The 27,833-nt window shown below is 43.9% G+C and overlaps 1 protein-coding gene and 1 non-coding gene across 3 annotated transcripts in view; both read left to right on the plus strand.

The window, feature by feature from the left end:
- MTM1 (myotubularin 1) overlaps window positions 1-27,833 on the plus strand; it is a 95,165-nt gene that overhangs the window by 31,776 nt on the left and 35,556 nt on the right. For both annotated transcript variants that reach the window (XM_072956120.1, XM_072956121.1), the window contains exons 5-6: window positions 6,878-6,988; window positions 11,424-11,525. In XM_072956120.1, coding sequence (XP_072812221.1) covers window positions 6,878-6,988; window positions 11,424-11,525 — 213 coding nt within the window. The remainder of the gene's footprint in view (window positions 1-6,877; window positions 6,989-11,423; window positions 11,526-27,833) is intronic.
- LOC116279164 (U1 spliceosomal RNA) lies at window positions 20,659-20,820 on the plus strand. The gene has a single exon (XR_004188519.1). It is a non-coding gene; the product is annotated as a U1 spliceosomal RNA (small nuclear RNA).

Consider the following 27,833-nt stretch of genomic DNA (forward strand, 5'->3'; position numbering starts at 1 on the left):
TCTTCCTCCCTCCCACTTCCTTCTTTTAGTGTTCTTGCTCCTCTCGATGGTGTTCCTTTTCTTCCAGCCACTCTGGAGTCCCCTCCTCCTGCCTCCTCCCTTCTCCTCTGCAGTCTTCTTCACGTTGCCCCGTCCTTTTCGGTTTTGGTCCAAGGTGTGATCACCAGCACCCATCTCCCGGGCCTCTCCCCGCTCCTTTCTGGTTCCCTCAGACATTCGTACACTCTTACCACCCCTGCTCGGAAACCCTCAGGGGCTCTTTTTCTCCCTCGTTTGGATTCTGTAGTATCCATGGTCCTCTGCAGCTCCCCCCAACTCATCTCCCCACCTCTTTGCAGGGCATCCCCCAGTGTGGGCTTGGGTACCCTGCTCGCTGTGCCCTAGACCAGCCATACGCTTTCTGCCCTGGATTTCCCTCAGGCTGTTTCCTCCATGAGAACACATAGGCATCCTCACCCAGCCCTGCTGTTCTCACCCCTACTTTTAAAAATTATTTGGAAATATTTAAGAGAGAAAGTTTATGAAGAATAACATAAACATCTATGGATCTACCCTCAAGCCGAAGAAATCTTGTTCCCCATTCACACTGGGGAGTCACCATCCAAAAATTGGTCATTGCACGCACCCCTTTTTCAAAATAGGATGGAGTTCAGATGATATGGGAATCTCAAGGAATAGAGGCTTTTAAGCCTTCCATCCGAGCAGACGATAACCCTTGGGTGGTATAATTTGTTCTAGTCTTAGGACTGCTGGAAAGATGAGAAATGTGTCATGGATACACTTTGCATTTTCTGACAGTAAGTTGGAAACCGTACGTTCTTCCTGGATTCAGTTCAAGGGGAAATTTGCTGTTGGGGTTTCCTCTAAAAGATAGGAACATAGTGATTTCATTCTTCAAGCAGAGGATTACCTCAAGAGTCTTGAGTACTGTTCAAAACCCTCTTTAAAGACAGAATCCAGGTTAACTTTGTGAGGGACTAGAATGACAGGGTCTGATGACTTTGCGTTTTGATGGTTTACCAGTACAGGAACAGGACCTGGAGAATCAAGATGGATGGATGGCCCTCATGTCCATCAGACCCTGTCTCTCAAATACCTGATTCTGAAATGAACTTTGGGCAGGTGTTTGCTTCATGCCACCCAAGAACTGGGCATCTGACAAGAGTGGCAGCACTGAGCTTCCACAGTCTCTATAATTGGCTGCAACTGGAGCTGTAAACCTTGGACACCACCAGCACTTCTGTCTTACATTTGTGGTTTTTATTGGCTCCTACACCCGTGGACCTGCTCAAGCCTCTTTATTTTAAAACACCTTCTCGCATCCCTGCTGCCCTGATACTACTATCCTCCTCTCCCCCTTCTTTGCCAGACTTTAAAAAAAAATTAGTCCACACACGCTGCTTCTGCTTGCGGACTGTTAACTCCTTCACTTCTCGTGGTCTGTCTTGTGCTCCGTATTAAAGCTCCCCTTGCCCTGCTCAGTTCCAAAGGTCTCGCTGCTCTGATCAGTGTTGTTCATTACCTCTGCCTCCTTTGTCACTTTCTCCAGGTGTTCTTGGTTCTTCTCCCACTTCTGCCTTTTGCCTTTACTGCAGTTCATGTTTCCTTCCTACCTTCTCAATGTTCATTTCTGCCAGAGTTGTCCTCACTCTCTTCTTTCTCAGTCGTCAGTTGCTTTCCAGCTCTCTAGCACCAGACCCGATCTTTCATTCTTTATTCATTATTCGTTATTTCATTCTCTAGTCATCATTCCAGTGACCCTCGGGTCATAATCCGAGGGTCTAACAGGCTGTGGCACGTGTTGTGTGGGAGAGGTACGGGAGTGCAGTTGTTGGAGGAGCCTGGGAAATTGTCCTGAGAAAACGATGCTTGCGCCATGGTCTGAAGAATTAATAGGAGTTCCCTGGCTGCTTGGCAGGGACTGGATTGGAGAGAATACGCTGAGAGAACAGCACATGGGAGGACCCGAGACCAAAGGGAGCATGGAAAGATGACGGTGTGCCTGCGCTGGGGGTGGGGAGAACAAGTGATGAGCAGGGGAGGTGGGTTGTGGCCAGATGACCTAGTCTTGTAGACCCTGTTAACGATTTAGGTTTTTAGAGTTGAGCACTGAAAAGCTTCAGAAGTGGTTTAAGCAGAAAAATGGTAGCATCAGATGTGCTCTTGTAAAGGAGCTCCCTTATGATCTGCCCACCGCACAGCAGCCTTTGTCTTATTAGAGTGGCCCCTCTGCTGGTAGAGTTGGAGAGAGGTGGGCAGGTTTCTCGACTGATTTAAGGAGTAAACATGGAGATTGAATGAGGGATAATGGAGAAGGGACGGTCAAGAATGATGTCTAGGTTTCCAGCTTTGGTCACTGGGCAGATGGCGTGCCAGCCACCGAGACAGGAAGGTGCAGTTTGGAGAGAGAAGCATCACGTGCTTAGTTCTGGACATTTTGAGTTTAAGGGGCCTTTAGGATCTCTTCCAGTTCTGCATTTCCAGCTGCCTCCTGGCCATCTGTACTTGATTAGCAGTCAAACCCAGTGTGTCTAAAATTGTCAATGTTAATCTTGCCCCTAAAACCCTCTGACATTCTTCGCATCTCTTGGTAGGACCAGTATTGTCCCAGACGCTTGGGCCTGACTCTGAGTCATCTGTGATTCTTCCCCATGGCTCACCTCCTCCTTTTGCTTTCCACCCCAGTCACTCTCTACTTTCAGATCCTCATAGCCTCTCACTTGCCCTGAAAGATTAGCTTCCAGGATTGCAAGCAATGGGGAGACCCTCCCATTGCTGGTGCGGCATGCTCGGTGCTGTTAGATGAATGTGCACAGAGCAGTGTTCCATCCTGGTAGCCTTCTCCTCAAGACGCATTTTAGGGATCCCAGTCACCCTGATCCAAGCCCTGGGGTGCTCCCTGGAGAATTCCCCTGCCATCCTATCTGAAACCTGGCCCACTTGGGTTTTGTTTTTTTGTTTGCTTTTTTAAATAAAATCCCCATGCTTTCCTACATGTGTAGCCGGTGTCACTGTTACCTGCTTTTGGAAGGCCAATCTCCACCTGCTACTATTCCAGCTTTTAAGGGTAATCTTTAACGTCATCACCACAGAAACTTCACGTGACCCAATCAGTAAGAAACCGTCCTGCCTGCTCTGACTTCTCATTCCACTTTACCTGGATTTTTTTTTTTAATCACTCTGAACACTTAACAACCTAGCATTGTGGCTCTTTGGGTACATGTGTCTCATCTCCCAGCCTGAGCCCTGAGCTCTGCGAGGGCAACACATACATCTTATTTATCTCTATGGTCCCCAGCATCCAGTCCAGTTTCTGTTACTCAGTATACACTCGAGAGAGAGTGCAGATGAATGCATATTTTTAGACTATTGGGTATATTTACGTCTCAGCTATTTTAGATACTTAGAAGTATAGAGGCATAGAATGTTGAGTTAGAATGGACCTGTGAAGATAAACAACAAGGGTACTCCTGTATAACACAAGGAACTATATTCAATACTGTGTAATGGCCTATAATGAAAAAATACAAAAAGGGATATATATATCTGCATAAATGAATCCATTTGCTGCACACATTATACATCGACTATACTTTAATTAAAAAAAAGAATGGACCTTTAAGAATTCTTAAATATTTAATGATAGTTAGATAAGTGATGACTCAGGTTTCTAGAGAGTTAAGCTAGTTTTCCTATTTCTCGATCGTCCAGTTTGGCCTCCTGGGTTATCTGATCTTGAACCTGTCATTCGGGGAGAACATGGCAGGTAGCCTCAGTAGACTCTGGTGTGTTTGCTCAGGAGCTGGCTGGTTCTCTTCAGTGTCCCATTTTCTGCTTTGTGTTGGGTCAGGGTAATCCGAGCTATAGAACTTTCTATATACAGGGACAGAGAGCTGCAAGGTCTCACTCCTAATTCTCTGCTTTTTAAATTAGCATTCTTGCTTCCATCTTGATATTAGAGTATCAGACTTATTTAGTGTCTAGTCTATGTATTTTTAGGTATAAGTTTGACATTTAGGTATACAGATGAACAGACACTCATACATTTCAGTATAATCTAAGAATAGTAATGGACTGCTTGATAGTATGTTTTTAATATCTACATTATATTGAGAAGTAAATACATTGTAATAAGCAGCTACATGTGTACACGGTTACTGAGTCATGTCTTTTTTCTCTAAGCATTTGGAATTCAGTCATGGAGTGAGTGGTCTCACCCCATGGAAACAACTAAAAAATGCCTCCTTACAGGTGCCAACAGAAAGTCATGTCGCTGCTTGTGAGAACATACTGATCCACTGTATTTTTCTGTCTTACACATATGAAGATATTCTTTGCTATAATAATAGTAATAACTTCCATTGTTACCTCGCTACCATGTGACAGGCACCATGCCAGGTACTTTAAGTCCATTATCTCTAATCATCCCTACTTTACAGATAAATGTGGCTGAGATACAGTAATTTGCCAAAGTCATCCTGCTAATAAATGTCACAACTCGGATTTGTGCCAGTTTTGTCCAACTTAAGAGTTTGTGCTCTTTTTTCGATACCACAAGAATTGTACTCTTACACTTTTTTGTTTTGTTTTGTTTTGTTTGTGGAGGGGAGGTAATTAGGTTTATTTATTTTTGTTTTATTGATTTATTTTCACTGGAGGTACTGGAGATTGAATCCAGGACCTCGTGCATGCTAAGCATGTGCTCTACCACTGAGCTATCCTTCCCCCCCCCATTCTTACACTTTTTAAACTTTATTTTTAAATAATTATGAACTCTCAAGAACTTAGAAAATTACTACAGAGAGGTCATATGTATGCATCACCCAGCTTCTCCAATAACTATACTGCTTTATCAAAACCAGGAAATTGATTGGCAAAATACAGTTAACTAAGACTGACTGTACTTGAGTTTTGCCAGTTTTGGCATGGGCTCAGTTTTTGGCATGTTTTTGCATACAGTTCGATGACATTTGATGCCATGTGCAAATTCATGTGACCGCCACCACCAATCAAGATATGCAACTCTCCCGTCACTGCAGGAAAACTCCCTTTCTAGGCTTTATGCTCCCTTTATACCGCGCCTTTATGGCCATGCCCTCCTTCCCCTTGGCCCCTGGCCACTGCTTCTCGGTTCTCTAGCTCTGGGATTTTTGTCATTTCAAGAATGATATAAATGGAATCATACAGCGCACAAACTTTATCCACTCAGCATGATGCCCTTAAGATTCTTCCAGGTTGTTGCGTGCATCCATAGTTCATTCATTTTTGTAGCTGAGCAGTATTTCATGGCATGGATACACCACAGTCTTATACTTGTTGAATCTCTAGAACACCCATGAGCTGTATTTATATTTTATGAAGAAATGCTTAGTTTGTTGTATTGTCTTTTAAGGAGAAGGCTTTAAAGTAAAAGAAAAAAATTAACTTTATTTGTATCCCCCCAAATGACATCTTTTAAAGAACAAAAATTCAGTAAGCAGCTTTTAAAGTTTTTATTATCAAAGTCGTCTAACACAGAATTAAAGAAAATATTGGATTAAAAAATTTGTATAGTCCTTTCTATCTGTCCATATGAATATATATTTTACATTATTGTATATTTCATAGTGTATTTTGTATGCTGCTTCTTTCCACTTAAACTAATTTTTCCATGTACCATAATTATTTTAGTAGCTGCGTGTTTAGCCCATCAAGTTGACTGACTGTAATTTACTTCACCCTGATGTCCACCTCTGGCTCCACTGAGCACCTTCAGGCATGTAGCATCTACTCCCATTGCACCACAGCCATAAGATAAGGTCTTAGGGGTGCAATTATGGGAGTTAAAGGGTAGGACCATTTTTATGGCTCTTTGGATGTCTGTTCCCAGACCTTAGCTTGAATCTCAACCATTCCCCACAGTTACTAAGCAACTTACTGAGGCTTTTTAAAGCTTTGGTTGTGACATCAGGACATGGGAATACTTCACCTATGTCCAGAATGGTTGTGAGGATAAAGTGGGATGATGTGTGCAAAGCCCCCGTTGCAGTGCCTGGCACAAATGAGGTATTCCGTATGTGGCAGCTGCTGTTATCTTGGTGTGATGATTGCGGTACAACTTCATGAACGTCCCTCCATCATGCCAGCGGTCTTCTGGACCCCTTGCATTCAGCCATGAATAAGGAACGACAGAGAAGCATCGCTCTGCATCCAGGCCCTTCTCCTGTGGGAAATGCACACATGCCTAAGATGGGCACTGCTTCCAGGTGCTTGCTGTCTAGTGGGGGAATACAGACACAGAAGTTCACGGCCACAGGACCTTGAAGCAAGCGGTGCCATGGCAGTCCGAATCTCGTGTTGTAGAACTTCAGAGGAGGGAGGGATCAATTCTGTCTGATTGAACGGGAAGTGGGACTTCATTCCACGTGATACTTGCCAAGCCAGGGCTGCAGCCTTGGGGAGGATGTTGGCAGTTGGTAAAGACAGATCATCCTCGGCCAAGGGGACACCATGGACAAAGCACCTAGGTCTGATTGGAGACAAAAGGTTTGAAGAACGGTGAAAGCATTTACTGAGTCGGACTGAAGAATGTCGTAGGAGAGAAGCCCGCAGAGTCAGGCTGGTAGCGACATCATGGGGCCCTTGAATTGTGCATCTAGGAGTTTAGTCTTTATTCTGTAGGCAGTGCAGAAGGGCAGGTGTCTGGGGACGCATTTTGGTGGCATAACTGACTATATTAAAGCTTGCTTTTTCATGTGCGATCTATATCATATTTTTGTTCATAAAAGGTGGTAAGAGGGCCAAGATCAAAATGCCCTGCAAGCGTATTTTTGTAAAATTTTTGATGTTTTAATTATACTGACAGAAATACTGACTTTTGCATTTTTGTCCATTACAGGATTCTGCACTACTACTTGATGTCCCTCTGGGTGTGATCTCAAGAATCGAAAAAATGGGAGGCGCGACAAGTAGAGGAGAAAATTCCTATGGGCTAGATATTACCTGTAAAGTAAGAGATTCAGTGCTTTCTTCCGTGAAAAATGGCACATTAGCATTGAACAATAAGTAAATGATGAATGTGGGTTTAAAGAAAAAAGTCAAAGACCTTTGTTTATTGAAGGCCCTGGAATGGTCCTTCATGATCAAGCTTCCCAAAACCTCCTGGGGAAAGAGTTCCTATGAAAGGGACCTGCTGTTGTCACCAACTGTGAGGACCCAAACCAGTCATTTTGATAGCTTGACTGAGTAGGAGGAAAACTTGATTAAAATTCCACACTTTGTAGTGTTTGCCCAATCTCTTGGTGTCCCTTCATGTGATGTGTTACCAGCTAGACATCTTCACGCCTTGAAAGGAAGGAGAAATATAAGAGATTTTGCCCTCGGCGAGCCAGATGTGTTCTTACCTCAAACAGCCTCTCTCACTTCTGCTTAGATTGCTTTCAGAGGTAGTGGGCTCCTGTTTTGTTTCAGCATGGTGAACAGCAGGGAGTTAGTGATACTAAAATTTAATCAGTTATAATATAACCATTTATTGAGCATCTCTGTTGGTCCAAACACATGCTAGGTGCTTTCCATTACATCCTCAGGGAAACCCTCTGAGATGGACAATGCTGTCCCCATTTTATAGACAAGAAACCTGAGGATAAGAAGAGTTTGGTCACTTAGCTAAGATTACCCAACAGCTGGAAAATTTTAGGTCCAGATACAGTGAGATCATCATTTTGCAAACGATGGAATAAACCTTCTTGCAAGAAAACTTACTTTACAGGTATTGCATTTCAGAAGACTGCAATGCCCAGTCCTAGAAGGAGCTAGAAGGGTTTTGGAGGTCACCTGTCACCGTGGTTCCTACAGCTAGATGTGCATGAAGGTACCCTGAGAAACCCTTTTTGGGTTTATGGATGTAAAGCTTTGGGTTCTTCCCCAAATCCTACTGTAAAGTCATCTCTGAAGGCTGGGTCCTGGAAGGTTTGGACTCTTTCAAGTATCTCTGGTGACTCTGACCATCAATCAAGTACAGGGGTCAGCAGACTTTTTCTGTAAAAGGCCAGATAGCAAATATTTTAGGCTTGTGGGCCAGTAGGATCTCTGTGTGTACATTCTACTCTGTGTTTTGTTTTTTCAACCCTTTTAAAATATTTTTAAAAAATTCTTAGCTTGAAGATCTCACCAAGAGTGACCTGGGCTCAAGTGCACTGACCCCTGGCCAGTCCAAGTCCATCATGCCATGGGTGGAAATGAGGCATCTGCTCAGTGGGCTTACTTACTTACAGTTGCCGGAGAAGGGAGGTGATGGAAGAGCCAGAATTCCAACCCACGTCTCCTTTGCCTAGTCTCCACTGTGGTTTCTTAAAGCCAGTCTCCTGTACTTTTATTTGGATTATGAATGCCATACTTTTTTGTCTCAAGTTTGTAAACAATCAAGACAAGTACACTGTATTAGAAACCAAAGGATTATGTCACTATGAGAACTGAAATTCTCCCTCTCTCACTTTGGCTTCTTTTTGTTGTTTTTGTTTGAATCCAAGCTCCCTTAAAGCCTCGTCTATAATCCCAGCTACTGTTGACCCTTTTGGGCCTAGAAATATGGGGATTTACTTTTAAGGCAGTTTTTTTTAATTTTGCAGAAAAGAATCCATGGAAAGATAAGGTTGCTATTTTGATGATTTCAAAGTGACTTGCATTTTAACAGAGTTGGAAAAAATCCTATATGTTGCCTTACCAATAGGAAAAACTTGTTTTTAAATATTAATTCCCCAAGTTAATAGGACAAAGCACCTTCTTACCCTTTGACTGTTTATTGTAAGAACAAAGGGCTTCAGGACAACTCGGCAGGCATAATTCTCAAATGTTACATATATATATTTCTTGGAATTAGTGTTGAGCCCAAAGACAATGTCCTTGAACAATGTTGTAGCACAATTTTTTAACTCAGTTATCTCCCTGGAAACACAGATGTCCTGAGAGCTGAATTCCATTTTCTTAGTAGCAGACCTGAAATTGATAGACAGGGAATCAGCTGCGTGGGACAAAGACTCCACCTCTGGTCTCTCAAAGGTCCTCTTTCATCTGCAGTCAGTAACTGTAACACACCTGCATTTCATTACCGAAACAAGTACTTAGAACCCCTGAAATTTGGTTCCACCAGGTCCGCACAAGGGGATTTCCACTTGCCAGTAGCAACTTCCACATGATGGATAAGTCCCAGTGGGTGTTGTCTAGCCACAGAGGAGAAGGTAGCTCTGAATATGTGAATTCTTACCCACCAAGGCCTCATACCAGCCCCTGCTGACAACTTGGAGCTTTAAACAAATGAAAAAGCAGAGCCAAACCATACTACCGCAAAGCCTGCTCTCTCCTTCCATGCCTCGCCCCCGATTGCTTGGTCTAAAGACAGCGTGCTGTTTTGAAGTGAGCAGTGATAGGTGTTCTTCGGAAATGTATTACAGAAATGATGCCTCGATAAATCAGCCCTTCAGTGCTGTTGCAGCGGGAGTGTGTTTACTTCTTTGTTATCATGGGACTTGGCACAGTGCTGTGTGCCCAGTTGCTAAGTGGGCTGAGGGTCTGACCATGAGACTCTTGCCACAAGGCTCTTTCCCAGGTGTCCTTCCCTGATGGATCAGGCTCTAAGGAGACCAGGTGGAACTTACCACTCAGTGTATGCTCATATTTCTGTTACAGATTTGGTGTTCTGTCACCTGTGAGTCATTTGCTTTTTCCACTTCAGTGTTCTTGTTGGCAAGATGAGGTAGAAATTCTTTCTGTCCTTTAATTACATCTGAATCAGATGGTCTGATGAAGTTGCTTGAATCATTTATACTGACACACTGAAATTAGTTTGGATCACTGATAGATCAGAATAAATATTTATCTCAAAATGGGCTAGTTTCTGGTTGCGTGGTTAAGGGAATGATCGTACAGAGTTGTCACCTGAACCAAGGCTGTTAGGAAGAAAATTCTCCATAGGCTTTGAGCCCCAAGGGACCTCTATCCAGTACTGTACTTGTGGCTTGTGGCAAACCCTTTAAAAGCATATCATCTTATTGAGATGCTTTCTTTCCTTCTGCTTGACCAGTGCTTTGCATCATGAGACAACAACTGACACCCCCATTTCCTTGGAATATGTTCTGTCAGTTTTTGGATTTTATTAAGTGATGTGCTTTTAAAACTGAAAGCACAGGATCCTGGAGCTGGCAAGGCCCAGCAGATGCCATCCGTGTACAGAGTGACGAGTCCCAGGCCACTGATTAGGGGCCTGAGAGCCTGGGCCCTTGCACACCCTTCGCTACCGATTGCATCTTCAGGTGCCTTGTGTACAGCAAGGTCTCCGCTGACATTACACATCAAAGTCTTAGGAAGCTTCAGGAGTGCTCTTGAGATAATAGATGAGAAAGGACTTTGAGAAATAGGAAGATTGTGACATCCAAGTGACTAGATCTGTCTCACTCCTGAAGTACTGAAAGTGCAATGCAGAAGATACCAGCCATCACTCAGTCCCAGCACCATGATCGATTTGAGAGCCAAACTAAAGAAAACTCCAGCTTCAAAAATAAAAATAATATAGAAGGTTGTATCTTTTGATATATAATATAAATTGATATTTAAGGGAGCTTATTTTGTTTGGATTCTGTTTCAGAGGTTTTCTTGCTTATTAAAGGGGAATGTGTTGGAAACTATCTTTAAAATCCAGTTTTGATTTGGAGGGGCAGGAAATAGGTCAGTGGTAGAGTTCATGCTTAGTATGCACGGGGTCCTGGGTTCAATTCCCTGTACCCTCCATTTAAAAAAATAATAAAATCTGGTTTTGAACATTAATTCTTGGTTGCGAAAAGCAATTACTCCTAATATGGAGCACTTTAACATAGTCTGCGTAGAACTCTGTGAGAGTAAAATTGTATAATAAAAATATATTCCATTACTTATCAGAGAGCTTAAAATGCCAATCATTTTCTCATTTTTATACGTGAGATTTAAAGTTAAAAGCATGAGGGGAGAGGGAGAGAGCATCTGGATTTTAATGACATGTTTGACAATTTGGAAATTATATTTTATGGCAGATACACATTTGAAAAGTTCTATGAATAAAATACTCTTTTATAATTAAAATACCTCAGAAACCAGTTAGAGTAGGTAGGCCCAGAAGTGATGAGCAAGGCACCGTTTGGTTTTTCTTTTTATAAAGGGAATTTTAGCTCTGCCTTCTCTTTAACATGAGTTGTCTTGTCTTTGCAATCTTGACCACGATGGGACTATCTTCAGGGGTTCTTAAACCAGGTATTTCAAAAGAGCATGCAAAACAAAGTAATTTTCTTAGTAATCTAGATTTAGTGCCCATTCAGGTAAGTCCATCTTCTACTCCCTTAGTTGTATAGAAGGGTTTTTGCTAACAAATGTGACTTTATTTGCAGACTCAACTGGCATGTTTCTCCTCTGCCCCCTAGGACATGAGAAACCTGAGGTTCGCGCTGAAGCAGGAAGGCCACAGCCGAAGAGGCATGTTTGAGATCCTCACGAAATACGCCTTTCCCCTGGCCCACAGTCTGGTAAATTCCAGGGTTCTCCTCAGTGTCCACGGAGGGTTCCTGGGTGTCTCCTCGCATTTACAAGCTGCGCTGCGCTTCCCAGCGTGCTACGTGTGCAAGGGTGTTTATTTCCGAAGGTCCAGCCGTTCCCAGCGGGCGTCGGCCTCTTCCCTGCTAATCTGTATGGGGTGGGTGAGCCCAGGTGGCCTCCCTCTGAGCGTGCCTTCCGCCCTGGCCAGCCCTCTCCCAAAGGCATGAGGTGGCCAGGTGAGCACAGGTGTGGCAGTGCAGCACGATGACATCACAGTCCTGATCTGTGGTCTGTGTACTGCAGGCTGTCACTGAATAGGGCAGGTTGATGTCTTTATTTTTTAAGGGATAACATTTTAAATGTCATTTGATAGCGTTTTCCTAGATATCTGGCAGGACAAGCTTATTACGCATTTAAGTACTTGTGATCTATGACTTCGTCCACAGCAAGATTCAGGATGTGTATACCTAGAACTTTTCCTTCCTGTTCATCAGACTGAGTAGTCATACTCTGTTTACCACGAGGGTGGAATAAAGCTCTCCACGCCTACTGCTCTTAAAACCATCATTCTTTATATTCTGTATTGGTCTTGCCTTCTTTTTTCTGTAGTGCCTGGCTTGCATCCTTGTATCCCCCTCCTTCCCCTCTGCTTGACTCTAAACACACTTGGATGCAAACATCTGCTAAGGGGAGAGCAGGGGAATTATTCCTGTGTGTGTGTGTGTGTGTGTGTGTGTGTGTGTGCGTGCGTGCGCGCGCACATATATGTATATATATGCCTTTATTTTAAGCATAGGATCGAAGTGCTGCCAGCTAGACTGAAGGTGATGAAAGATCATGAAATAGAAGAGCTGCTTTGTAATGTAGTACTTCCTCCTAGGCCTGTGTTTTTATTTTTTATTTTTATTTTTGTGTTTTGGCCATAAAGGCCTGAGTTTTTTTCTAGTGAGACAAGGCTTCTCTCGACCCAGATTTCCTCGGCAGTTGTTTCTGGCAGAGAAGATTCACGGTTGATGGAAAGGACAATTATGCAAACACAGCGAGTGGCGGTCTAGAGGGATATGGGATTCTCATCATGAGTCATGTGTTGATTATAGAGTCAAATGGGATGCTTAAAGCAAATGTAATGATATCATAGCATTGAATACACTTTTAGCCATTTCTCAGTTCTTGGTTAAAGATGACTTAAAATGTATTTCAGTGTTAACATTTTGTTAACGATTAGGATAAAAAGAGTTTTATGGGAACACATCTTTGAAATTACTATGAAAGTGAGAATGTATGTCTAATCCACGAAAATTCAGTTAGGGAATGGGTCGTGTCTTGGGTTTTGCATGTCTGGCCTTAAATGATGAGAGATTAAAGAGTGGCTCACATAGCAGGTTTGAAGGCACCGAGGCCCCAGTCCATCTCCTCCACGGTCTTGCTCCATCAGTCACCCCATCCCCTTTCTCTGGTATCTCCTGTCTCTTTTAGGGTTTACTCCTTTAAAAAGATGTCACGTTTTGGACCAGCTTTCCTCTAAACTACTGTCCCATCTCTCACTTGAATCCAGACTTCTGGAAAGAGTTGTCTGTCTGCATCTCTGCTTCATTCACTCCTCCAGCCCATTCTAGTATCCAGTTTTCTTGCAGTACCTTCTTGGAACTCAGACCTCTTACTGGCCAAATGTAGTGACTCACTTCAGTTGTCATTCTGTTGCATCTCCCCCCAGCATTCAACACTTTGGACCACCCTCTTCTTAGAAGTCTTGCTTTCTGTGTTAGTCTGTCCTTCCCAGTCTCCACTGCCTCTGTCTTTTCCTTAAATGTCAACATCTTGTCAGTGGTTCTCTCTCAGCCGTTTTCTCATGTTACTCACTTTGCCTTGATGGTTTCATTTTATCCATAGCTTAAGCTGTCATGGCCTTGTGGGTGATTTCTACATCTAGCCCTGACACTGGCCCTGAGTGAATCTAATGAGCCTCTCAAACACCTTCCTCTGGAAGTCTGTGAGAATCACAAGCTCACCATCTCCCTCACCTCCTTGCTGTTAACTAGGCTTATTGTTCAGTCTACATATCGCGCAATTTGGATGATCCTCACTTGCTCAGGTTTGAGAACTTGAAGTCACTCCTCTGCACCAGGCATAAAGTTTACTTACGTTTGTGCTTGCTTCGGCAGCACTGCACTAAAATTGGGTCCCTGCGCAAGGATGACACGCAGATTTGTGACATGGTCCATATTTTTTGTAACCTGACTATACTTCAATTTTTAAAAATGGGGGGAAAAAAACAAAGGGATGGGAAAAAATTTATTTATTTTATTGAAGTATGGTTGATTTAGTGTTACATTAGTTTCAGGTGTGCAACATCGTGATTCAGTATTTTTATAGATTGTACTCCAGGTGCGAGGTTACAGCTCAGTGGTAGAGCGTGTGCTTAGCATGCATGAGGTCCTGGGTTCAATCCTCAGAACCTCCATTAAAAATGAAATAAACAAATAATCTAATTACCACCCCCAACAACAACAACATCAAAAAACCTTGAGATGATACTCCATTGAAAATTATTATTATAAAATACTGGTTGTATTCCCTGTGCTGTACATCACATCCTTGTGTCTTATTTAGGAAGTCAGCTTTGTTCCGTTGCCAGATGTTCCAAGTCCCGTAGGTTCTGCTTGTTAGTAACTCTCAACTACTTCTTCCATTTCTCCCTGTGCTTCCCAACTTGCTTCCCTTCCTCCAGTTTCCTTCCCCTCCAACTTCTCTACAATGCCACTGATTTTCATCTTTTCTTAAAAGTATGATTATGTCACTCTATGTCCCACTCTCCACATACAAAAAATTCCATGGCTTATACCCTAGACACCAGCCACACAGGACCGCCCCATGCCCCTCTAGTGTACATAGAACTTTCTCAACTCAGAGTCTTAGGTTTCCCTGTCCCCTTTACGTGCAGTCCCCTCATCTCTTTAAAGCCCATCCTCCACCATCTTGCTCAGCTCTCAGTCCTTTCCCTGCCATGATGGGAGTTCATCTTCCCTCTCACTTGTTAGACTTTGTGGTCCTTCTATTAGAGCATTTATCTCACTCAGTCTGCCTTATGTGATAATTCTGTAGTAAGTGCCTGTCCCACTCCTATACTGTGAGCTTATCAAGGTGAGGATCAGCCTTTCTCTCTCTGACATCAGCATAATGACTTCTGCATGGGAGTTGTACGGCGCAGCTTTTTTGTTGAACACAGGTTTAGTAGAAAGTGAAGGAAAAATCCACTGTATGGAAACAGATGGATTTGTGGATATTGTGGATCTAGTACCAGAGCATAGGGTTCTGGATTGCTGTCACTGGAGTGGTCCACACGAAGGGGTTTATGTCTCGAGTCTGTGGTACTTTGCCTTATTTTTCATACCTGTGCTGGAAACCCCTGCTTCTTTCTGGAGGAAGTCATTAAAGTGAAAAGCTGGAGGAAAACGGTGAACTGAGTTACCTCACACAGTGTTTGGGGAAATTACATTCTCTAAGTCTGAACCACTAAAAATCATCTTAAAAAAAACCCAAAAAGCTAAGCTACTCACCAAAACATAGAAGGTACCGATCAGCTATTGACATGGCTTTTGGAATATTAGCCCCACTTTTCCACTCAACTTGTGCAACTATTTCATAAATCAAGTTCATTTCCGAGTAGTGGGTTGTGCCTTGTTGGGCAGCAGTGAAGGCAGATGAGAAGTAGTTGTAGGCTGAATGACACCTAGTCCCATTTGGGGATGTGGCAGGAGTGATACGGCAAATGTGTGGCTGCGGTGCAGGATGCTCGACATTCAGTGCGGTAGGAGAAATGCTGAGGAAGCCTGCTGGGGGGATCCACAGGAAGAAGGAACATATGCAGCCCAGGTTGGAAGAGCTTGAATGGAATTGGGTTGGGCTTTGAAGGATAGTTATCATTCCCAGCAGGCAAGGATGGTGGAGAAAGTGGAATTTTAGGCAGAGGCCAGACCCTGACCCTCAGCACAGCAGATGGAAAGCTGGAAGCACGGCAGGGCGCTTATGAGGGCAGGGATGTTCAGCTGGAGCGTGGACAGGGTGTTGGTAGGGGGAGCTGGCTCATGGGAGGAGTGCTCTGCCAGGGTAAGGAGCTTGCAGTTTGGGAAGAAACAGACACCTGCTGAAGGTTTTGAAAAAAGTGATGGGACTGAATACAACATCACAAAGAACAGATAGGAGAGGAGAGAACTCCTGGAGCCGGAAGGGGAGTCGGAGGGTCGGGTGGGATGCTGCCCACGGTGCCTGAGTCAGGACACTGGTAGTGCTTGTGGAGACCACGTACTTGGGTGATAGTTTGATCCGAGAGAGCAGGGAGGAAGGCTGCATCATCCTTCCTTCTAATGTCTGCAGCCTGAGTGATGACAGGAGCAGGCAAGTCCAAAAAGGCTTCCGTCTGGGGAAGCAGGTGGAAGAGAGGGCGAGGCGGGAGGAGCGGTGAGCTCCATTGTGCTTGCGCGATAGTCGGCGTCCTTTGGCAGAATTTGCAGGAGTGTTTGCAGGCCGGCTCCTCAGAAAAGAGCCCAGAGGTTTAGGTCTGGAATCGTGGTTCTTCATCTGTTGGGAGTCTTGGATTCCTTTGATAATATGGTGTAGATTAGAGTTCCTCGTCTCCAGAAAGAGGCACGAATGGACAAAACTTGACGTACAATCTTAGGGGAATCCCAACCCCTCGGAAGCTCACCTGTAGGTCCCAGGCTGAGGAACCTGGGTGTGTAACAGAGAGGTCCCAAACCAGTTTGCGCAGAGTGAAGGTGGGACAGGAGCCAGCAAGGTGGATAAAAAGGGTTAGAGGTGAGTGCAGAGCCTGCAGGGTGAGGTCTGTGGGGGGCCGATGGCACAGGGAGGTTTCAGAAGGTGGTCGTGGGTGTGTGGTGCTGTGGAGGGTTGAGGAGGGGAGAGGATCAGGAAAAGCCCTTTAGACATGATGACGAGCTCCTTGGGGACTGGACCCTCTAACTGTGGACTGCTTGAGGCTGGAACCTTCCTTCCTTAGCGTGTACCCTGAGTGCCTGATACAGTGCCCGGCATACATTCGTTGAACTCTTTTGAATCACAGAAAATGGTCCGAGTGGAGGAGACAGACCCCAGCTGGTCAGGGTGTAAAGAGACAGTAGATGGCTCTTAAAAACAAAATGTCATGGTAGCAGCCAGGTTGAGGGAAGAAGTGTTTCCCTTAGAATCCGGAAAAGATGAAGGAATATGCTTACGGGCAGGAGAAGGAGTCTCGCCTGTCTTCAGGGCAAGAGACGGAAGGACTCCTTTATTGAATGGGATCCTGGGGCTGGCAGAGGGGGTTGGGGCTCAGCCCAGTTTGGAGGGCAGTTTTGGAAAGGAGAAGGGACCATTATTCTCCTGAGACAGGAGGGGAAGAAAAGTTTCCAAACTGCCACAGTGGGGAATGCGAGAGTGCAGAAAGGGATTTCCTGGAAGCGTAATCTAAGCCTGATTGCACTGAACAAGACAAAGGGCCCCTGCTTGAAAAATATCACTTTGTTATTATTAGTGAAACTGTTAAAGCAGCTGCGGATTATCTCAGTGATTTTTCTTGGCACTGGAAGTCAGAAGTAAACTTGCTGTTGTGTCCGCAAAATGGGGTCCACAGGCCAAGGGCGCTGGGTTCCAAATTCAGCCAGGGGAGAGCAGTGTATGGATGCATTTTTTTTCTTTCACACCAACCCTGGCTCTCTTGCCTCCTTCCCCATTAGTATTTTCACCACTCCATGTGTTCTCTTAGGACTTAAACTTCGAATTGAACTTGAGTGGTTTAGCCACACACCGTCGACTCCCAAACCATTGTTTGTTTCTATATCATGTCAACCCACTAAGCCTCGCAAACTGTTTCGATGCCATTTTCTATTTCATCCGAAGCATTTATTTTCTTGTTTTGTTTTAGCTTGGCTTTTCAGACACTAGAAATTGTACCATTTTCTCAAACTGCATCGGAACTCAGTACTAGTTCTAGGTAAATGATACACGTCTATGATAAGGAATGTGGCAGTGCCTCTGATCCGATTGTAACCTTTTTTTAAGGCAGGAACAAAAATTATATACATATAAACAGAGCCTGATAGCGCTACAGCAAAATGAAGAGTTGAATTGTTGGACTGGTATGTTCGATGCCAAAGTTGCGCTTTCATTGATTTCCTTTATTGTGTGCTCATTTGTTACTCAGATGGGATAATCAGAGATAATATAAATTTTAGGTGGGAGGTTTTTTTTTTTAAACTCTGAGTCTCAACCTATTATTGAGTCATGAAATCAATTTACTAGGGTGCAACCAGCATTTTTTAATGAAATAGAAGAGAAAATATTAAGAGCCTAACGTGTAATATAAGTATGGTGTCGTGAAATATTTCTTTCAGTTATCCGTGTGTGTGTGTGTGTGTGTGTGTGTGTGTGTGTGATGGTGTAAAGTGTATGGCTTTCTGTTAATCATAGTCCAGAAAGTCTGGAAGACAGTCTTTTGGATAATGTTCGAATATGTAGACTAAAATGCGTTTGAAGTTAATTTAGGCGCTAAGAGAATCACTGAAATCTATCTTTACAGCTGTAGGCCTGGCATGGGTTTTCTTAAGTTTTGTTTAAGTGAAAGGCTTTTGTTTATGACTCAGCTCGTGGGCTGTACACTCACAGAAGGAATGGAGCCTGAGGCCTGGCAGCCCCGGGTCGGGGAGGCTGGGTGGGAAGACGCATTTGTGGGGCCCTTTTGTGCGCTTGCCAGCACGGGCCAAGGGGACCAGCGGCCCGCGTCTGAATCCAGCTCAATCACTTACTTACCTGCTTGGTGACTTTGAAAATCATGTAGTATTTATGCGCTTCAGTGTTCTCATCTGTGGTGGAGATAATAACAGCTCTACTCCACAGGGGTTTGGGGAGGATTAAATGTAAAGTGCTTACAACAGTGCCTGGCACGCAGTAAGTGCCCAGTAAATGTCAGCTCTTCTGTCCTAGTGCCCCGTTTTCCCAGCAGGTGCAGAGAATATGGATGATTACCCTGACATACTCTTCCCAAGAGTATTAATAAACTAATTGTGATAATAGGTGGGACATTCGAAGCCCTTTAAAAGAAAGATGTTCTACAGATAACAGTTAGTTTTCTTATTAAGAAACCAGGGGTTGTACCTTGCTAAGGGATTAGCTGGAAGTCTCCAGTTTCAGAGCATTAAATCCAGATGCTTTTTAACTAGAAATGGGGAATATGAGCAACAGGGCTATGTAATAAACAGACTTCTTCAGAAATTGTTTTCCCTTTCTTTTCTTTCCATCTGTGACCTGGCTTTCAGGGTACCATGGCTTATTGAGGCTTGTGTTCCTACATTTTCCACTTTGCCGTTTGGGATTCAGCTCTTCAGCATCGTGGTGTTTCCTACTTTTTCTTATTCTGTGCGCTGATTGGCAGAGAATTGCAACGTTTTCTGGGATTTGTTTGGGTAAATTTGACCATTTATGGGCAGTGGAAATAGGCACAGGAGAGAAGACTCACTGGCTCTCATTTCGGGAGAGAAGCAATGGGCTTGCAAGGCCTTTTCTGTGGCGACCAGTGGCCTCCGAGGATGGATGGCCAGTACTTGGTCGTGTGCACTGAGGACAGAGGCGAGGTCTTAGCGAGAGCAGCATGGTGCGAGCCGGGCCGGGCCCTTCCCTTTGCAGGGCGCTTCCCAGGTCTCTTTGCCTGGCTTTGCTGAACCCCATCACGGCCTGTCGTGTGCTCTGAGCACTGCTGTTTCTACCTCGTGTCCCCTCTGGTTCTACTCCCACGTGACTGGCTTGCAAAAACAATTCTTTAAAGATAATTAAAATGAGCTATGGGTGTGTCTGTCTTTTTTGATCTTTTGCATGAGGGTATAAATGATTTGATGAATAGAGAATTAACAACAGAGGGCACTTTTTTCCCCTGTGCCTCCATTTTTCCGTTCAGAGATGGGGAAATATTTATAAATGGCTTTGAGATTTTTCAATCAGACTGAAGTGGAGTAGACTCTTACTTTCTACAGATTTGATGACAGAATTAATAGGTAAAAGCGAAAAGCTCCTTTGCAGCTGGTCAATGAAAGAGAAGCCACACTGAGTGCAGCTCACACACCCTCATGCACTCGCTTCTCCGCTTGGACGAGACCTGACACTGAAGTGTGGCTTGGTTCTCCATTTCCTTTTCTGGCCAGGACTTTTTTTTTCCTTGAATAAACAGCCAGCTTGCCTAATTGAAGGTCTAATCAGGCTTTTAAATCTCCTCCCTTCCTGCCTCCTCTAAGACTTGGCCCTCAGTTCTCTTTCAGTCTCTCTCCACTGCCCTCTCCCTCAGCGGCCGCGCCCCCATCACTTGCTGGCCCACGCTTTGCCCTCCTTCTCAGGGGAGCTCTTCTTTCAAAAGTGGCTCCAGACCCTCCAGATTCTCAGCCTCTTCCACCGCACTGTCGTTTGACTCTAACCACCCCTCCTTTCAAATGTTTTTTAAAATACTGAGTAGCTGCTGGAGAATGTTGATAAAGTCTCCATCAAATGTGCGGAGCATCCCTTTGTCTCGGGGCTGCTGTGTCTTCTGCTTCGTTCGCCCCCTCTCTCTCCAGCTGGGCCTTGTCGGCTAGGGGATCTGCTGGCTTGTGGGGCCTCGTTTCCTGGGCTGCTTTGTGATGAATGCCTGTGTACTTATATTCCTCGGGCCTTTGTCTGTGGGAAGACTCCGAGGCTGGGAGTGAAGGAGGTTTTATGTTCCCTTCTGCCAGGCATTTGGGGGCACTCCCAGCCTGGGACAGTCACAGATTAAATTCTCTGCTTGATATTTTTGGACCATGTGAGGTTTATGAGTTTTGGCCACCAGCTACTTACAGGCTGCCTTGTGCTGCGAATTCCTTTGCTCAGCACCAGTCGTCTAGACAGGTGAATTTCCTCTTTGTCCTTACCTGGAGGCTGCAGTGTGATTGAAGGCGGTTTCCAGTTTGACGCCCATCTTGGCATCTTGGGGGCAGGCCTGGGGTGTTAGGCCCTATCTCCTATGACTGGAGAGGCTATGAATTTCGTTCCTATTCCCGGTTTGCCTTGGGCTTCCGAGTATTTATTCTTCCCTAGGCAGCTCATTAGTGCATTTTAAAAAGGGTTTCTGTACTTACCTGGCAGGGGAGATACTATGATCACAAAGGTGGTTTTCACAAAGCAAGACATCCGTCGCATTTTGGATGTGCTGACTCCTGTGATTTCCCCAAATGTGGGAAACTCAACTGCATAATTTGTGGTAGTGGGGGAATGTGTTCACGCTTCCCCCCACCAAAAAAGGGAGGTTCTGATTTATCCAGCAGTGTTAGATGTTTTCAGCAGAAGTCTGTTAGGGCATCTAGACCATTGCACTTTCAGACACCTCTTCCTGTGGCTTCTGAAAGCTTGATCTCCTGGCCGCCTTTTCTTTTCTAGTTCCTTGGCTCCCTTCTGCTGTCTAAATGTGGGTTTTCTAGAAAAAGTCCATCCTTCACATCCTTCTTACTCTATGCCATCCCCACGGTAATCTTTCCCAGTCTCACATCTGCCAGCACTGCCTTTCCGAGTGTGGCTTCCAAATCCATAGCTTCCTGTTTCCCTCTATCTGCTATGTAACTTCAGCAGACCCCTGAACTATTTGTTTAAGGTTAATCTCTCCTCTCTCCCTCCAGCTTCCCCTGTGCTCCTGATTTCTCTGTTGGTATCTCTTCCTTCTCTGCCTCTTCCTCCTCCTCCAAAATCAAGGTCATTGTGAGAGTTCCCTTTCCCATAACATTAGCTGAATCCAGGGGGTTCTTCCTCCCCAGCCTGACTTAGTTGAGGTTTTTATCTCTTCCAAACCGCAGGGACAGCACGTTGGCTGGTTCTCCCACTTCATTCCTGACCTGGCCGCTCCTGCGCGTGCCTTCTGTCAGCTTGCTCTCCGAGGGGTACAGCTCTGATGCCCTCGTTCCTTTGCCTCTGAAGCCTCAGCCATCCCCCCTCCGTCAGTGTCAGCGCAGACCTACCTCCTCCACGGTGTGGCCGCGGCTCTCCACAGTCTCCTGTTTTTCTACCTGCCTCAGTTCTGGCTGTGAGACTGTGGTGTTTGCTGATGGCCTCGTATCTTCCGAGTTTGCCTACCATTTGTGACTTTTTGTCATCATCCTTGTTACCATGTCCAAAGTCATCTTATCCTTCTGGGGCAGCTCAGAGGACATCATGATCCCTCCAGGCCCAGCTGCCCAGAAGCAGCCCTGGCATCCTCACGAGTGCTGGAGTATTTTATCTGTACCTCCCCCGGCGCCTACCCTTCTCTGTACATGAGCAGTAGTTGCATCCTCCTCATCTTTCTCCTTTGAAGGATTTCTAACCCCTTAAAGACAATGTCTGTGTTTTAGCCATCTTTGTCTCTACTTAATACCTTGTTCATAAGTGGGCCCTCAGTAAATGTTTGTTGAGTGAATATACTAATGTCAGCAGAGTGAATGAATAGGAGCTAGTAGCAACCAAGTAATCAATTAGAAAATTCTGCTGTTTATAAAGGGCATTTGTTCAACAAGCATTTACTTTAAATTTCTTTCAATGTCTTATGGATGCCCATGATTGAAAATTCAGGAAGTATAAAAAGACTGAATGTTTGTGCCCCCCCAAATCATATGTTGAGGCTCTAACCCTCAGTGTGATGGTATTTGGAGCTGGGGCCTTTGGGAGGATAGCTTTAGCTTTGAATGAGGTCATGATGGTGGGGCCCCATGATGGGATTAGCGCCCTTTTATGAAGAAGAAGCAACCAGATCTCGCACTCTCCACCATGTGAGGTACAGCAAGAAGGCTGTCCTGTATAAACCAGGAAGTGGATCTCAGCAGAACCAGACCACACTGGCCCCCTGATATCAGACTTCTCAGCCTCCAGAACTGTGAGAACTAGTTTTTTTTCTAATTGAAGTATGATCACTTTACAATGTTGTGTCAATGTCTGGTGTATAGCATAATGTTTCAGTCATACATGTACATACATATGTTCATTTTCATATTTTTTCATTATAAGTTGCTGTAAGATACTTAATGTAGTTCCCTGTGCTGTACAGAAGAAACTTGTTGTTTATCTAGTATATATATATATACTAGTTAATATTCACAAATCTCCAACTCCCAATTTATCTCTTCCCACCCCCTTTCCCCCTGGCAACCATAAGATTGTTGACTATGTTTATAAATATACCAATACACATTGCCTACCAAATGGGCTTCTTCACTCTGTATATGAATGCATAGTATTCTGTTCAGTGTCCCATACTTTCTGTATTTGATCCTCTGTTGATGAATATTAACATCTCTTCCAGTCATTTGCTATTATATAAACTACTGTACCGGATAACCTAGGATAAACATCATTTTGTATGTGTCCATGTACATTGTAGGATAAATTCTTAGAAGTGGAATTACTGACATTGCCAAATTCCCCTTGTGGAAGAGGAAGTGGCTTTCACTCCCACACACAGCAAGGCAGAGCACCTGTTTCCAGACATCCTCTCCAACTGTACTAGTTTCCTGTAGCTGCTGTAAGAAATTACCACAGACTCAGGGCTTAAAAAAACAAGTCTGTCCTCTGACAGTCCTGGAGGTCGGACATCCAAAATGGGTCTCAGCGGGCTAAAATCAAGGTGTCAGCTGTGTTCCTCCTGAAGGCCCTAGAGTGGGGAAAATCCATTCCTTGTGTTTTTAGCTTGCAGAGGCCACCACATTCCTTGGCTTGTGGCCTCTTCATTTTCAGAGCCAGCCGCAGTGGGTCAAGTCCTTTGAATCACTCTGACTTGGCTTCCATCATCACATCTCCTCATCTGTTTCTGACTTTCCCTCCTTGTACTTCTTGGGACTCTTACGATTACATTAGGCACACCTGGGAAATCTGGGGTCTTCTTCCTGTCTTCAAGTCAGCCGATTAGAAATCTTGATTCTGTCTGTAACCTAATTCCTCTTTGCCCTGTGTGGTGATATAACACAGGCCCCAGGGACCAGGATGTGGACATCTCTCAGGGACCGTTATTCTGCCTACCACAGCAGTCCAGTGCACTTTCTGATTGTTTGATCTTTGCTAATATAGTAAGTGAACATGTAGATTCATAGTTCTATTTTGTATTTATGCTATTCGAGTGAAATGGAGTATCTTTTGGTTTGAGCTATTTGTATTTGTATTTCTATTTCTTCATTCCCTGTGGCTTCTGCCTATTTTCTTTTGGGATTTTGGTCTTTTCTATTGTTGTTAGTTGTAGGAACTCTTTATGAGTTGCAAATATTTTGCCCATTTATCTTCTGATTTTCCTTATGGTGGCTTTTACTATGGAGAATTTTTTAAATACTTGTTAGAATTTATCAATTGTGTGTGTGTGTGAGAGACAGGGGTCCCTGAGACCACTCCCAAGTTCAGTGATTCACTTGGAAAATTCACAGAACTCAACATATAGTCATAGTCACAAGTATGATTTAATACGGCCAAGGGATATAGAGCAAAACCAGCAAAAGGGAAAGGTGCATGGAGTTGATGTCAAGGGGAAACCAAGTGCAAGGGTCCACAGTTCTCAAGCAGTGGAGTCACTCAGGACACACCTAACTCCTACAGCAACAGCTTGTGATAACCCATGGGAAACGTTACTGACCAGGGAGGCTCATTGGAGACTTAGCACCCAGGGTTTTTATCAGGGGCTGGTCACGTAGGCACCCTCTAGCTAGCATGTACCAAACTTCTAGACTCCCAGAAGGAAAGCAAGGGTTCAGCTTAAAGCACATTATTCATATAAACATTTTCGGCACTGTAAACTCTTATCAGTTAGGGAATGGCGGGAACCCTCCCAAAATCCAGGTTCCCAGATGCCAGCCAAGGGTGAACCACACAGCAGGCCTTTCTAAGGAGAACCATCTCAGACCTGCTAGGGTAACTCTTGTCTGCACACTTTTCTTTTATAGATTCTGGGTTTTTATCCCAGGTGGAAGGTCTTCCCCACACAGCATTATTCAAAGAGTTATCCCATATTCCTCTAATATGTTAATTTCTTTTTTAAAAGTTAAATAGTTAAATTTGGAATTTTTTCAAGGGTGTCATGAAGATAGGGATCCAACTCTTTCTTCCCCTTTTGTCACAACACCATTTGATGGCTGGTCCACTGGTTTGAAATGTCACCTTTATTGCACACCAAATCCCTCTCTGTACCAGGTTTTACTTCTGAATGTTTTGCTTCTGACATCAATTCCTCTTCATGCACCAGTAACAGTCATTTAGCTGTTGAAGCTGTGGTAAGATGTAAGGTCTGGTAGAACAAGCCTCTCTTGTTCCGCCTTTTCATTCCTTTCCTCCCTAGTTTTGTCCAACAGGCATTTACAGAATGCCTGTGTTACGACTGGGTGCTGGGCGCTGGAGCTGATAGCCACTCCCTGTCCTTAAGGAGCACAGGTTTGCCAGGTGATGTGGACAAGTGACCACATACAGTACAGATGCGGATGCATAGGATAGATACCAGGAGAGGGGAAAGTCAGGGGGTTGGTGTTGAGGAAGGCTTGCTAAGAGGGAGCAGCCCTGACAGATGAGTAGCGGTGTTAGCCAGGCAGAGACGGGCATGGCCGGCTCCAGGAAAGTATGTGCAGACACAGGTTGGACCCACACGTCGGTTGGAGTCCAGGAGTTGGTGTATGTGTGGGGGTAGCGGCGAGAGATGGCACTGGAGGGGGAGGCTGGGCCAAAGCTTGCAGAGCCTAACGTTCCCCACCAAGAAGTTTCATTTTTGGTTTGAAGACGAGGGGAGCCGTTGAAGGGGTTTAGGCAGGGAAAGTGACAAGATTAGATTTCTATTTCAAAAAGATGGCCTGGGCTGTGGCATGCAGAGTGGACGAAGAGGGGCAGGTGCCCATTTCTGGGGATGTTTGTTAGTCACCGATGTGAGTGTTAATGAGTAGTCCCTGAAATGGGGCAGTGGAGGGGGTAGGGGACAATGGCTTTGAGAAAGATCTGGAAGATCAGTAGAATTTGTTTATTCACCAACTATACTTATGGGGGGGATGGGATGATCGAGCAGGAAGACTCCAGCCTGTATAAACAGGTTGATGGTGGGGACAGGGGTTGAGATAGGGAATACAGGAGGGGAGTGAGGAAGAGATGGCAAGTTCCATTTTGAATATGCTGAGTCGCAAGTGTCTGGGGGATGACCGTGTAGGCTGGTGGCTGCCGAGACCTGGATGGCTACCCTGGGGAGAGGTTTATTTGGTAGACCTGGATGTGATCATTGGCATTTTCATAGATGTGACCAAAATTGCCAGGAGAGAGAACAGAGAAGAGGTGCAGCAGATAAACCCTGAGAAATGTCAGCCGTAAATGATTATGATTGTGGACAAGTAGTAAAGAATGCTTTTTCCAAAATGATTTCAAATGACATTTTAGATGTACTTTTGTAGTCCTTTCCTGAATAAATGAATATGTAACTTTATATATGAAGGTAACAGTGAATATTAAAGCCATTATCTCCAGGGAGAGTGGTAGAAATAGGACTAGGAGAATTATTTATGCAAACAAAAGTGGGGATGGTAATTCATGAACTAGTTGCTTTTTGACCTCTGAGACTTTTGTCAGATTTTGGGATGAAATTGCTTTTGATGCAGGTATATGAATTAACTTACTATGTCAAGTCGTGTGAAAAGAGGCTGAAATCACTATCTAGCGTGAAGATGTTAACTTAGAATTATAATCTTTGCCAAGTTTCAATACCTCCTACGGCTCTTCCTTAACATTTTAGACTTTTTTCCCCTAACTTAAATGAAAGCATTTTTTTTCTTATATGAAGTTGGTCTTGTTTCTTAAGTGTAATCTAAAAGATGAAAATGAGATAATTTTACATTGCTGCACCCTTAACTTGTAGGTGAAAGCTTTCAAAACCACGAACATCTTCAATTTCAGAAATCAAATTAGAAAAAATGCTCACTTAAATTCCTGTTCAAACACTGCAAAATTTTTAAGGCTGAGTCGTCAAAGATGGAGTTTGTTTGTGTCATTAAAATATCTGCTCTTCTAAAAATCATGTCCACTGATGACTGTGCCTTTGTATGGTGACAGCATCATTTGAAAGCACTATTTATCTTTTTAACTTTTTAAATTGAAGTATAGTCAATTATAGTGTGTCAGTTTCTGGTGTACAGCATAATGTCCCAGTCATGCATATACAGACAAATGTTTGTTTTCACATTCTTTTCCATTATAGGTTATTATAAGATACTGAATATAGTTCCCTGTGCTATACAGAAGAAATTTATTTTTAATCTATTTTATATATATAATGGTTAGCATTTGTAAATCTCAAGCACTATTTATTTATTTATTTATTTAAATGGAGGTACTGGGGATTGAACCCAGCGTGGGCTCTACCACTGAGCTATACCCTCCCTCCGAAAACACTACTACATCTGCATAGCTTATCAATTTATTTCCCTGAATACTACAAAAATTGTTTTCTTCTGTGACCACCTCCCCTTTGAATAATATTTAATTTTTATGAATCTGACTCTTAAACATCTAGTTCTGAAACACAACCAGCTTTGGAGGAAGAGGCTATCTGTGAGGTGGCTTCCTGAGATCTAGGAATCCTGATTCAGTGGCAGACAGTTCTCCCTCCTCAAAGAAGAAAACTCATGAATCACTCAGTATTTATAGGTCCTACTAAATGAGAATAAATGCAATCTAGATGTTTAAAACGAGTCAGCACATCTCTCTATATATATAGGTGCCATTTAAAAATAATGGCTAATTAAGTGAAAGCTAAAATCTGTTGTCATTTCAGATGTTTGCTCCCACAAGACACAATGGTGATAAATGTAGCTAAATTAAAATGACAAGCTACATTCTCTTTGTCAGAGCTGTTTTTATCCCTAGTGTGAAATTGGAGATTTTCATCTCAACTTTGTCCTTTAACATTTTTCAAATGTTACATTGTGCTATTTTTAATCCTGGAAAAAATGCACATGATTGCTTTTTTTTAAAGTCTCCATGCCTGGTTATCTCTTGACTAGCAGGAATCTGAGTTGGTGAAATGCCCAAATATTAATATAGAGCCAAATAAAGATCTGCTCACTTGAAGCCACGGGTAAGCCCCTGAGTGTTTATGTTTTCTGCTGTCAGTTTCCCGTTTGGAAACTGTACTCTGCGTATACAAGATGCTCACATGAGGGAGGCTGAGTGAAGGGTGCACATTTCTTTGCAACTTATTGTAAATCTATAACTATTTCAAAATAACTTTTAAAAAGAAAAAACTAAAGCAGCTCCCCAGGGAGCTTCAGCACCCAGAA

The sequence above is a fragment of the Vicugna pacos genome, chromosome X, assembly GCF_048564905.1.
Source record: "Vicugna pacos chromosome X, VicPac4, whole genome shotgun sequence".
In the NCBI taxonomy this organism is placed as follows: domain Eukaryota; kingdom Metazoa; phylum Chordata; class Mammalia; order Artiodactyla; family Camelidae; genus Vicugna; species Vicugna pacos.